This window comes from Leptidea sinapis, chromosome 29 (assembly GCF_905404315.1).
Source record: "Leptidea sinapis chromosome 29, ilLepSina1.1, whole genome shotgun sequence".
Lineage (NCBI taxonomy): Eukaryota > Metazoa > Arthropoda > Insecta > Lepidoptera > Pieridae > Leptidea > Leptidea sinapis.
The window spans coordinates 1,765,458-1,779,182 of NC_066293.1; the positions used below are offsets into that span (position 1 = coordinate 1,765,458).

At 34.6% G+C, this 13,725-nt stretch overlaps 1 protein-coding gene across 2 annotated transcripts; it reads right to left on the reverse strand.

Annotated features, from left to right (window-relative positions):
* Window positions 1–254: 254 nt before the first annotated feature.
* Window positions 255–13,504, reverse strand: LOC126973239 (uncharacterized). Of its 2 annotated transcripts, none has more exons than XM_050820435.1 (8): window positions 13,046–13,504; window positions 9,225–9,342; window positions 8,341–8,509; window positions 7,751–8,018; window positions 6,775–6,913; window positions 5,629–5,819; window positions 4,093–4,237; window positions 255–2,359 (listed from the first exon to the last, which is right to left on the reverse strand). In XM_050820435.1, the coding sequence occupies exons 2-8, from the start codon at window positions 9,284–9,286 to the stop codon at window positions 1,753–1,755; spliced, it is 1,581 nt and encodes a 526-aa protein (XP_050676392.1). In that variant the 5' UTR covers window positions 9,287–9,342; window positions 13,046–13,504; the 3' UTR covers window positions 255–1,752. The 2 variants fall into 2 exon arrangements, with proteins under 2 accessions (XP_050676392.1, XP_050676393.1); XM_050820436.1 differs by lacking the exon at window positions 13,046–13,504 and adding an exon at window positions 12,742–12,782.
* Window positions 13,505–13,725: the final 221 nt, after the last annotated feature.

The following is a 13,725-nucleotide window of genomic DNA, read 5'->3' on the forward strand; positions in this document are numbered from 1 at the left end:
AGCTTGACTCATGACAATCAAGTCATCTATGATCGGCTTAATTTTTGCACAGAGATGTGGGTTCTCTCTGCATCTTCTACCGTATTGATCACGGGGAGTGCTCAGAGGAGCTGTTTGGGTTGAGTCCAGCGGCTGAATTCCACCACCGGACATTAATACAAAATGCAAAATACCACCTGCATCACGTTGACGTCTGGTATTCCACAACCGCGCGATTTGCAAGATATTTCTTGCCTCGCACACCCACTTTGTGGAATCAATTACCTGCTGCTGTTTTCCCGAACCGATACGAAACATCTCCAAGAAAAAAGCAAACATATTTAGTTGGGACCTTAAAGGCCGGCACCACATCTCTTGACCCCTGCGGGCCTACCATGAACTCTTATTGCGGTTCAATTGACAACCTAAAATGAACTGCATTGCTATTTCGTACCACGACGTGATTAGAACTATCTAATTTAGGTTGACGTCAAATCAACTGATTAAATCGCAATGATGTCAATTGAATGTCAAAAATGATATCAACTGAACCGCAAACTGATTTAGTTCGTTGATTCTTTCGTACTATGAGGTGTTATTTCAACCTAAACTGGATAGCTTATTTTTCAAAGTAACCGATTCGAAAAAAGTTGCTACTTCCTTAGAGGAAAGTGAATCGTGTTGTTAATAACTTTTAAAAAATAGTGAAAACATAGAAAAGAAAATTTTTATTGATTCAAGATGAGATGAGAATACTTTATTGGTCATTTTTGTAAAACAAAATACTGAAAACAAATACCAAAAATGAAAATACTAAAGACGGGGCAGTAAGGGCCCGGGCTATAGCCTGTTCGCAAGAATGAATTAAATAAATGTACTCCGTGGTCCTGTCAAATCAAACATCAATGGAGGTGCGTTCATAACTGGTTATTTTTACGAAAACACAAAAGCAAACATTTCATTTGTAATTCAAAGAACTATATTTATTTATATTACTATTATTTAATAATTATAAAAAAGGGCTTAAAAAAAAATTATAAACCATTAAGTTTATAATTTGACGCAATTCCGCAATTTTAAAATGTGTTTTTAGTATTTTCTACACAAAAAAACCGCTAAAATCATATCATTTTAGGTTTCGAAACGCAATTTTATTTCGTTCATTCTTCATAAGCGATCCAAACGCCATTCAGTAAAAGGCACTTCATGGTACGAATTTTAGTGATTCAGTTTAGGTACCTAAACTGAACTTTTAATAAGCGGTGCGAATCCGATTCGCATCTCTTATTAAAAGTTGATGGTAGGCCCTCTGGTCTTGCGGATGTCTGTGGGCTGTTGCCTCAACACTTCACCTTCAATATGATAATTTTGATTTTATTTGTTGTTGATATTATCTATGTTCTTTTATGTTATGATATTATGTTTTAATATTTATCGTTTACTACTAGAGTATGACAAACAGTTCTTAAGATGTCTTAGCATACAAATCTTATTATACAAATCTGACAATACTTTCTTCCCAGTCACTTTCCAAAATTTAATTATGATTGACTATATTTTGGAGGAAGAAAAAGTCTAGAACGAAACCCTGATTTTTTAGTTTTTACTTAGGAATTTTAGTCAGAGTTTAAGTTGACCTGATCATACTGACTTTTGTTTTGGCAGCGTTAGCGCGGAATTGTTTTGAAATCCTTTAGTATGAGAAAGGCCTCAGCTAATATTACCTCTTAATGGTTCACACAAATATAAATTGAGAGAAGTGTTCACTTAACTTTATATTTCTAATAGAACTTTATCAATGTCTCTTTCATCAGCATGCTGAGCCCTAAGGTGCCTCTTCAAGTCTCTCTTCCTCGACGAATAATGATTACAGTACGGACACATTTTACACTCATTAGCATTAGCACTAGCACTACACGTCCCTTCATTCTTATGAGTCTCCAAATGATACACTAAACTCATATGATGTCTTGCACGATACTCACACAACGGACACTTGTATTTTTGTACTAATTTAACACCTTTCTTATCGAGATGATGCTTAGATTTGTGTGCACCCATCACAGCTTCACTTGGAGTTGCAAAATTACAGGTCTGACAGTACATGACGATTTGAAAATGTGTTGTTATATGACTCTTGTAGTCTGCCAAGCTGTTTGTACAGTAATGGCATTTGATACACTCATACTGGCAGTATGTCATTATTTTCGCAATGGCTGCAGACTTTTGGCTTTGTTTCTTCTTCCGTTTCACCAGTTTTAGCAAGGGTAGGTCGTCTTCATCTGTTGCATCTGAGACTACTACAGTGTCTATATGGGGTTCTTCTATTATCACATCGTCGTCATCACTTGATGTCAGCAAACTAATAGGGTTTTCCTTTCTGCAAATTTATTAAAACATATAAATTTTGATGAAATTAAGAAACAGGAAAAAAGATTAAAGGATGACATTGTTATAGCTTAAAAAGTGCTTGTTACGAAAACAATTGAAACAATGAAAAGCATCGATAAGCGAGCAAACGGTAATACAATTTTAGGAGCTCTATAACTAAATATTACCAGCGCCAATCTTCATCACGAAATTAAACTTTAACAAGGTATACTTTTATGATATTGCAATATTTTTATAATATTTCTTAGTAAATAGGCAAATATTGTAAATTGAAGCCATTTTCTTGTGGTTTGGTGGCTGAGTCTAGTACAATATGTTATCTACTAGACATATCTTCATAGAGTGATTCATCATTCATTCATTCATCATCATCACATGAGGAGGCAAAACCAACTCACGCAAAATCGGCGCAAATCAGACGTCCATTTGCTGCAAATAAACCATCTACCTGTCGTAAAATATCTAGCATAAAACTAACTAGCAGGTCTAATATGAGTTTGCACTTCAGAAATGTTGAATAAAATCAGTGGAAAAAATTATATTGAAATTGAATTGTCTATAAGCGTAATTCAATATTTAATTAGATATTAATAATGAAATATTTTCAAATATTCTAAGTACAATCCTCACATCTTGTTAACTGCAGCATTCTAACGGCTCGCAGTTACCCTGACAAATTAACGCTCAGTTGTATTCGCCCCATATATAAAAGCAATGGCAAACAAGATGAAGTTAGTATTTATCGACCCATATCATTCATTTAATTTATTATAACCATAACATATGTGCGAATCAATATGGTTTACAGCTGAAAAAGAGCACAACACCGCTTATATCTGATTATTCGGATAATTTAAACTGATACTTTAATAATAGGAAGCATCTGGTGGAACTAGTAATAGATTTCTCCAGAGCTATTGATAACTTACATCATGGTATTATAATCAAATTATAAGAATCCAATCAATATCAGAGTTTATCTACTTCAATGGTGAGGAAATCACCTCAAAAATAGGTCAATTATGTAAAGGTGGGAGTTGCTTCGAGCGGGGTAATTCCCGTCCCTGAAAGCACTGCTCAATGATCGGTTCTCGGACCGATTCGTTTAATGTTTTTTGCGTGTGCGTATGTTATTGAATTTACTAGTGTAATAAAATATTGCAACTCATACGAATATACAAATGACACATGTTTGTGAATAGGTGAAATAATGTTAGGGATACTCTCGATAAACTACGAGGCGACGTTGAATCAATTAATGGTGTCAGGACAACGGAATCGTTCTAAATGCTAAGAAAACCAAATTAATACATATTTGATCTCCACACATAAAATGAACAATTAATACTACCTAAATACGAAAGGCACATATTCATGTCCGCTTTCACCACAACCTGGAATCTGTATTTCAATCTGTCTTACAATTAAATCGGTTACCACACACACATAACATGGATTAATTATAGACTAACCCCTTTATTCATAATGGTCCGCTAACTAAAAACAGCCGCTAAGGAGTGTTTTTTCTTATTCTGACTTAGGTCAATAGAAGACAGAGTGAGAATTAGCATTGCTTTATGTTAGCAGACTATTCTGAATAAGGGGGTATAAGTTTAACTGGCATTCCTCAAACAAATTCAGTAAATAAACCTCCGAATTTTGGCCAGCTATATATTAATAAATTGTAATTTCAAAATTTAAATAAATTAAAAAAAACCGAACCTCTTTCCCAGGTGAATGACATCAGAGGTTGAGTCCAGCCCGACTTGTTCTACGTCACTATCCCGGTCGCACAACAGAAGGTTGGCAGGGTCAATCTCCACTTGAACGTTCTCGAGCAGCATCAGACAGTCTCTGTCCCCTGAACCTGGAGACATATTTTTATATTATAGCAATTATAGGGGACAAACCGTCCAGTGAATTACCTCATGGAAAGGGATAACCTTATGCCAGGATAAATAAATAAATAAATCCTTTATTTTGCTAGAAAACATGTATGTACATGGGTGTAAATAGTTTTAATGTATCAATGTTATTGGCCATTTCTGGCGTGCAAAATTATTATTAACAAAATTCTAGTTATTATTATAATCAATTCAAATTATTATTATTATCTTTAAATGTCATTATTAAAAGACTAGAATTAATATATATTTTAAAGTCAATTTAATTTAACCTAATGTGTCAACATTTCATTTATGGAAAACATTTATCTATAAGCCATGTAAAAAGATCCTTTTTAAATCGTTGGACGGGTAATACGCGTAAGCTTGGAGGGAGTTTATTAAATATTTTTATACACATGACATAGCTACATTTTCCGTCGGATGCATTATGAAATTTGTGTGCAATCACCAGTCTGTCACTGTTTCTTGCATTTCTCGGATATTGAAAGAAATTCTACTTTTATATATGAACCAATCCATTTCATATTTAGAACATCGAAATATCACGAGCTCCACTATTTCCGAACCAATATTTATAATCCTATATCCGAAACAATATCATATTCAATTATCAAACGGCAATAACTTTTGTATTAATGAATTGATTTTTACGCGGTTTTTCGAGCCTCATAAAAAATGTTCGAGTTTCAATTGATCAATCTCGGAATTTTGAAGTAATTCCGAAAAAACACTTCTCGGCTTTCTTTCATCAACGATAACTCATGAAAGAATCAACTGACTTTGACCGGCTTAGTGGCGATCGAAGTGGTTTTTTTAATTTTAAGAGCTGAATATTTTTTAGAATCTATCGGTAAAGTAGTTTAAAAGTTATTCCAAAAAAAAACACATATTAAATAAAAATTACCGTAGTTTTTTTTAGACTTATTAAAATCGACCGTTCCGCATCGGTCCGAATTGTATTCAAAATATAAGTTTAGTCAAGCCCTTTCGAATGGCGTCAACCGCGATGAAATCGGTCGAGCCGTTTAAAAGTTGTAAGAGGTTTACATACATCCGTACACACACACACATGCGCACACACACACACACAAATGCGAGACAAAAACGATATTATTTCACTAAAATGTCTGAAAAACAAAAAATAAACGTTATGAAACGTTGCTTGCAGATTATTTTAAACACATGACCATTTTCTTTGCTCTCCTAAAATGTATAACAACTGGGAACATATTTTGCGTTGCTGCTGCATATGTATTATGTATGGATGTCAGACGGACGGACAGCTCTGTAATAGTTTGGTTACTATTTGGCTACGAACTATAATATATAATAACAATATTGTTTGTGGTACCTTGGCCCCGCCCCTCTTTAATCTCCACCTCTACGAAGCTGGTAGCGTCGGCCCGTTCCGCTCTATCGTGGGCCATTCGCATATCTTCGTCCCTCTCCCGCAGCAGCTCAGATAAAGGCCGCGTCTGCTTGATCTGGTAGTTTTTTATCACTTCCTCCAGGTCCTTATACATGCTATCTAGCACTGGTAACCTGGGTCCACATTAAAACATAATATACAAATATTTGTTAGTACTAAAATTTATGGATCATCCATCAAGCTATTATCAAACAGACAGCGAACCGAAAGCGTGGCGATGCGTTTTCTTTTTGTTTTTTGGATAAATTTTAACACTGGGCGACATTTTTGCACAGGACGCTGGCTAGGTGCGTACCACAGGAGCGCTTTTTTCTGCCGTAAAGCAGTAATGTACAAGCATTATTGTGTTTCAATTTGAAGGGCGTTGTAGCTAGTGACATTGCCGGGCTAATGAGACTTAACATCTTATGAAATCTTAAGGAATATTAAAGGATTGTAATGAATTATGAATACACTAGATCGTTTTTATAAACGATGAATAGAAAAAGACCTAAAATTGAACCCTGTGGTACATCGATTACAATAAATACGTCGAATTACCAATCACCGTGTATATATATTATGAACGGATGATAGACGGACGGACAGCTCTATAATGTAAATCTTAAGGAATATTAAAGGATTGTAATGAATTATGAATACAATGGATCGTTTATATAAATGATGAATAGAAAAAGACCTAAAATTGAACCCTGTGGTACACCCATTAGGATTGATGCTGCAATGGTTACTCATCAGTGTGACGGAGTAGTAACTATAGTGTTTCCAATGTTGAGTTATTACGAATTATTGTTGAAGTTGATGTAATGACTTGTTCTATTAACATTGTCTTCTGTATTTCGTCAAGCATTTAAAAATTCTATTGTATTCGTCTGTATTGTATTTTGTATATACTAGGAAATCGTATTGATTTCGATTTCCTAGTATGATATTGTACACCTATATTATTATATATTATAAAATATATCGAAATAAACCAGCAGCAACCCATAATTCATTACTGCATTGTTTATACAATGCAGTAATGAATTATGGGTACTTAAAATATCTATGCAATCATTCACTTACAATTTAGTAGGACTCTGCTGGACCTCAACAACATCTTCATCAATGTGGTTCGGCTTATTCTCTAGTTTCTTCGCTTTTTCCTCTTCTCTCCTCTCAACCTCTGCGTTCTCGCCTTCTATTAAAGGCTTTCTTTCATCTTCTGAAATTAAATTCGTAAAATCGAAATTCTAACAAGAAACTTCAAACAAGTTCACTTATTTTAAACATTTTCCCACATAATATACTTCAAAACAGTGTTATTTTGTATTACTTTATTTGGAAGACAAGCTGTACAATAAAACAACATTAGCAATTACGTTAAATACAGAACATCATTTATATGTCTTCGCAGAATATGTTCATGTTTATAGGAAACGAACGATTTTTATGGGTTATAACGAGACGAGTTAACCTGCTTGTACGAGACGCTATACCATTTACAATGCAGTGCCGCTCAGGGTTCTTTAATTTTAAATTTAATTTGAAACAAACAGTTACAATTGCAAGAGTTATTAGTACTAATATAAACAGGCTCCAACGAAAAATTAATTCTTATTACAAGATTATGGCTATAACTAAATAATTGGGTATAAGTACGCGCATGTAAACAAGAATGAGAAATAGGTAACAACTTAACTTTAGTTGAAATCTGATTCCCACAATTGATGAGATTAAAGCAAGGAGGTGAGAGAAATCACTTGTCGCGTTTTTTATCAGAAGTCTAAAAATTTATAAAGCAACGGGATCATGTCACACACTTCGCTATATTAATATTATTAATTAAATGAGGGCGGTCGCTACAGTCCCAAGCTACATAAACGTTTTGTATTGAACATTTTCTGCGATCATATTGTAAAAGCATATACATCGCCCAGCAAAAGACTTATCACCTCAATAGACTTAACCAAATAGTAGGCATAAAAACTTTTACTTAATATTGTTTAAATAGTACGTAGTACCAACTATGAAACTTATTCTGTTCTTAAAATGTGCTTACCACTAGTATCATTTGTATTGTCTCCTGCTGTCTGCTGTTTCTCTTTTTTATTTGTTAATTCTTCTTCTGAGGGTTTATCGGCTACATCACTATTTTCCAATTCTCTTCCCGTTCCTTCAACTTCTGCTTCTTCACGCAGTCTTTCTCCAACATCTTTTGCGACATCATCTTGTTTCTCTGCTATTTCACTTGCAAATTCTATTGGTACATCATGTTGTTCAACTCCCACTGTTTTATCTTTGGCATCATCTGGCAAACATCTTTTCTTCTGAAATATTTTCAATGTGTGTAATATAAATATTTCGGAACATCTTTCTTAACTTGACGGATTTTTATTTGATTCCTCTGTTGTTGCAAGAGAGTGTGGCGGTGATCACTTAACATCAGGTAAACCGTAAGCTCGCCTCTTCCATAACGAATCGTAAAATATAAAAATTATTTTATCAGTAGAATGCAGAAATGCTGAAAAACAGGCTGTAGGTATGTTATAAAAAATGATATCTCTAGGAAAAAACACAGTTATAATTAGACGCGTTTTAATCCTTTAAAAAGTGTCTTATTTTAACAAGATGCGAGCACTGTCATCTCACCTCGAACAAGCTGGGCACGACCTTCGGCTTGAGCCGTCTCCGGCCACGCACTAAAATGTAGTTATCGGGCTCGAAGTGTTTGCTGCAGACCATCGCGTCGTCTGTCAGCTTGAAGCCGCTGTTGATTGCATCCAGCCATTTCCGCCGCTGTGTTCTGCTTACTGGCAACCTACAAATAGGCAAGTGTTATATTATTTTCGACTAAATTAAAGATGATAAATTCATTGAATTATGCGTTATATTGCGGAAATCCATAATTATCCAAATGTTTTCTTGAGTGTTAATTCCGCTATGTTTTTTTCTTTAACGATTTCGATACGTGTTTCACCTCTACAGAGGCATCCTCAGGAGGTGTTGGCTCACCAAATTCTGGCACCAGACAAAGTTGAAACTTAGCAGAATTTACACTCAAGAAAAAACAACATTTGAATGATGAAAACTTTATTTCTGGAACAAAAATTATGGCTATTCTACAAAAATAAATTATGGTGGTTCCTAAACTAATTGCTGTAAAATTCCCAGATATTAATAATAAACTTTATTAGCTGAACATAGGTCATAATTTATAATATAAAAATGCAACCTTTAACAAAATATGTATAATAATATAATAACTTCAACATAATTGTGTAAAACAGAATTAGTGAAATTTATAAAAAAAAGCGAACAATAAGAAGCAGTGCAATCACTTTAGTATTGTCAGTCGGAGGCCCACTCAGTATACATCGAGCCGTCTGAGCTTCGAAATTTACTTTCAGAGGGCATCATGTATCACAGCATGGACATTGACTACTGTACACAAGTACTACCTACATCTACAATTGAAAATACATATTTCTATACTAAAAGTAAACTATTAAAAATAATAGTCTAATACTACTTACTTGAAGTAAGAAACATCATCAGTAGAATTCAAGCAACCATCCACACAGCACTGCTCGACCATATTTGGAGATTTTCGCTACATCAATTCTGATTATTCTTCATTTCTATAACCATTATCTGCGTTAAACATAAGTTACTTTTTATTATTATCCAACCTTTATTGCTGTATTTTTTTTATATTTAAACTAGCTGACCCAGCAAATGTTGTATTGCCGATATTAAAATCGCGATACAAAAGTAACTGTTGGTCGTAGATGGGTGAAAATTTGAAGTACTTTTTAATGCTGACTCATAAACAAACAAATTTAAAAAAAAATGTCAAAAAAATTTAAAAAAATAATTTCTTGTGGACCCTTAACATTTAGGGGGATGAAAAATAGATGTTGTCCGATTCTCAGACATACCCAATATGCACTCAAAATTTCATGAGAATCGATCAAGCCGTTTCGGAGGAGTTCAATGTTTAATACCATGACATGAGAATTTTATATATTAGATTTAACATGATTGATGTTAATGTGTCTTGTGAGTCTTACACACTTTGCTGTCCTTGATGAAACCCATTAAAATTTTCTAAAGAATATGGGAACGGGATATTTGTGTCACCTCATCAAAAAAAATTCCTCTGTCTCTTGGCATCTATACTGTCTATCTCTATCTAACTAAACTATTTTATATTTCATTGTCCACTTTGTTTATGTGCCTTATTGTGACTTATTACACTTCATTCTATTACCCTTCATCATTTAGCCATATGCCATCATGGAAGGTATTACAGATTAGTTAAACAATTTTCAATAAGGGATACAAAGAATGGAGGATGGGCAGCAGCATCCATCCGGGACAGCATCAACATCTACTACGATCGCCTAACTACGCCTACTGCGATTATGGCAAAACCCCCTCAAAATGACAAAAAACTGTAACTGTAATGTAACGCCCCGGCCCCGCTCATGGGGGCCACAGTAGCAGCCACATAAACAAAGGCACTAAGAATCGCCGAGTTCGATAAGGCCATACCATAAACGAAGACCATTGGCCCTGACAACATATAATGTCAAGACACTGTCGAACGACCAGAACGGCGACCACAAGTCTCTATTCAACAACTTTATTAATTAGTGTGTCGACTAGGGGAGCGTGTCTCAGTACTCAGTACACTCAGAATTTCTGAATGGTATTTGTTGAAGGTCATTCAGGTTGACCCTCTGAATTCGAAATCTCAACAGCAAACACACACACACCAAAGACCGACTTCAATGTTGTCATGTGAGACTCCAAAGCAAAACCAGGCAAATCTAGTGGCGATGAGGTGAGAGCGGGGCAAGTTGGTTATGGATATCGGACGCCCGATGCCAGATTCTTCATGATCTCCTGATGATCCTGATATCATGAACTACATTTTCATGAAGCCGAAACAATGCAAATGGACTTGGATTAGTTCCATGGTACCACTAGAAACGAGATTGACACACAGATACGCTTATGCTCAGGTTATGCGGAACACGGAGGGGTATGGTTGGCGTTCGTGGACTATTCAATGCCTTTGATTCGATGGAGATCTGGGTGGTGCTTCAGTCTCTCCAGAGGTTCCAGATTGATTATCGATATCGAAGCATTGAAGTGTTTGTATGGAAACGCCACCATGTAAGTCCGTCTCCAGGATCAGTTGTCGAAGCCTATCCGACTGCAGTAGGGAGTCAGACAAGGCGATCTCATATCACCAAAGCTGTTCACCTCTATGTTGGAAGATATATTTAGGCTACTGGACTGGAATGGGTCAGTCGTCAATATCAACGGCGAATACATCACTCACTTGCGATTGGCAGACGATATCGTATTCATGGCCTATACCATGGAAGACTTACCCATATGCTTGATGGCCTCAATAAAGCTTACCAAGGAGAATATAGCTTTCCAAGGAGTATGTCTCAAACTGAACATGGACCAGACAAGATCATGTCTAATGTCCATGTCGCACCTGCTCCCTTAACACTTGTCAAAATCAAACCGGATGGGCAGTGTTCGGGAAGCTCTGTAAAATCTTCTCATCCCAAATACCAGTGTCTGATAAAGAAGATGAAGTATTTCAAGCAGTGTGTGTTGCCAGTGTTGCCAGCTTCGGTACACAGACATAATCAGTAACTATGGGCCTAATGTGACAGCTCATGGTTGCTCAGAGGGCAATAGAGAGAGCTATGGAGCATAGCTGTTTAGGAGATTCGTAGGAGAACTAAAGAGACTGACAAAGCCCAAGTGATGAAACTGAAGTGGCAGTGGGCAGGGCACATAGTTGCCAGACAGATGGCCAGCATAGGGGTACAGTTTTTTTCCTTTAAATAAAGGTTTATTATTAAAAGAAGGTTTTTTTTTAAAATCTACTAGCTGACCCGACAGACATTGTTCTGTAGATAGTAATAAAAATACTGTTTTATAGAAATTTACCAATAAAATCTCAAAACATCAAGAATTATTTCGTAAAAAATGCTCCCTGTTGTTATAATGAAAGTGTTTCACAGCGGAACTGTCAAACAGTGTGTCACTAAATTCTCTCATAGAAAATATGTCTATACAACACAAATATTGAAAATAAAAATAAAAATCGAAATAAAAACTATCCTATTTCTCAAGTTGGACCAAACTGCACTACATGAAGTAATCCCCATTAAAATCCGTTCATTAGTTTAGGAGTCCATTGCGGACAAACAACGTGTCACATAATTTATATTAAGATGTATTATACGAATAAATGTATGCAATAAAACTACAATAACTTTTTATGTGATTTGAAATAATTTTTGCTTTGCCTGTTGGCAACTTTGGTCTCATCAGGACAGTAATTTCACTAGCTATTATATATTGCTGCTTCCTGACAGAAAAATATGCCTTTGCAAAAAAGCCTCCTACTAGTAGACAAAAAGGAAAGATTTTGTCATTTTTTTAAAGTGATAACCCTCACTTCTGGAATTAATTACACACAAATTTACACTGAGAACATAAGAGATTGCAGGTTCAAGTCCCACATCATTCATAGATATTGTTTTCAAATTTAATTTGAGTAATAAGGACTCAAACACTATAATACACCACTAACTTATAAACCAAAAAAGATTGAGTAGCATACAAAAGTTAATTATTGTTATTATATTATTATTATTAGATACCCTTTTACCATACCATATATGGTAACGGGGCTCCTGTTTCCAAAATTGACCACTAACTTGGGTCCCTTCAGTGTACAGTGTTGACCAGTTACTATACTTAATTAGATAGTTAAATGGTTGTTTTTGTTTTGTAATATTTAAGCCATACTTTAAAATTAAACCAAGTCTTGTTAGCTTTCTGACCACAGAGGCACAGATTTGGAATCATTTTTTGAGAGTACATATAAAACATTTGATTAGAAAATTTTCGAAAATTCCCAGCAGACATCAATCATTCAACAAAATAAAAAGCCACCCCTATACAAGAAACCTGTTGAAAAAACACACCTGTCGTACTATAAATAAACCTTACTTTTTTTAAATTTAAGCCACAGTTGAAATAAGTTGTCTAAATTCATAATTCAATGTACTGTGTAGTACACACACAAATTGCACAAGAAATAAATTTATTCATTTTTATAACTTAAGATGTAACTTTTGTGTTTAATATAGGTAGAAACATTTGATGTACCACATTTTATTGAAGCTGTGACAATGGAAATAATATAAACTCATGCTCTCAGCATGAGCTCACATATAAATTAAGTAAAACATTCACATTTTCATGAAATTCTTAAAAATATAAATACTCATTAAGTTATTAAAAATATACTCACCAAAACATACAGCCCTATAAAACCTTTTTTCAATAATTTTGGAATCTATATCGTAGATAATCGATTTTATGGCAATGTACAATACACAAAAACAGGCTAGTTCCTCGTAAGTCGAACTACCTCAACATGATGCCTTTACAATGCCGATTTAATTAGTATCGATTTAAAAAAACATTTAACATTATCAAATCATTTCGGAATAATTCATTTAATGTCAAAACGATCGTTACGCGCCCGAACTCGAATAGTCGAAGTTAAAGTTTCAAAAACACGGTATTTATTTTTGTTGTTTTCTATTTTTATATTGTTTTCCTTGAATGAGTTGTATTATTGTTTTTATCATCACAATAAATTCATAACATTTAATATTTCAGAATGTAAAGACAAAGTGTAGAGTGTATACTGTAAGACTATAGATTAAAAAAACTTCTATTCTATTCTATTCTTTCTAGTGGCTTCTGTGGAAGGGGCACCACAACTCGCCAATGTCACGTTTCAGTAGACCAACAAGCTTAGAGTGTGTCATTTGATCGGTGTAAACGAATTTACAAGTGATTATAGTAATGACCGGTGCCCAGAATCAAAACAGATTTATTTTCTTATTATACCTGAAACAAATATACATGCTGTTAGATTATAATGGACAAACACTGATAATATTACTTATATAAAATATTTAT

Bases quoted from the DNA above. Each gene is read 5' to 3' on its own strand.
- LOC126973239 (XM_050820435.1), bottom strand. From the start codon at position 9,286: ATGGTCGAGCAGTGCTGTGTGGATGGTTGCTTGAATTCTACTGATGAT. The intron at 6,914-7,750 runs GTAAGCACATTT...ATTTAATTTCAG, and splicing joins CAATACAAATGATACTAGTG to AAGATGAAAGAAAGCCTTTA. The intron at 2,360-4,092 runs GTTCGGTTTTTT...ATAAATTTGCAG, and splicing joins GTCATTCACCTGGGAAAGAG to AAAGGAAAACCCTATTAGTT.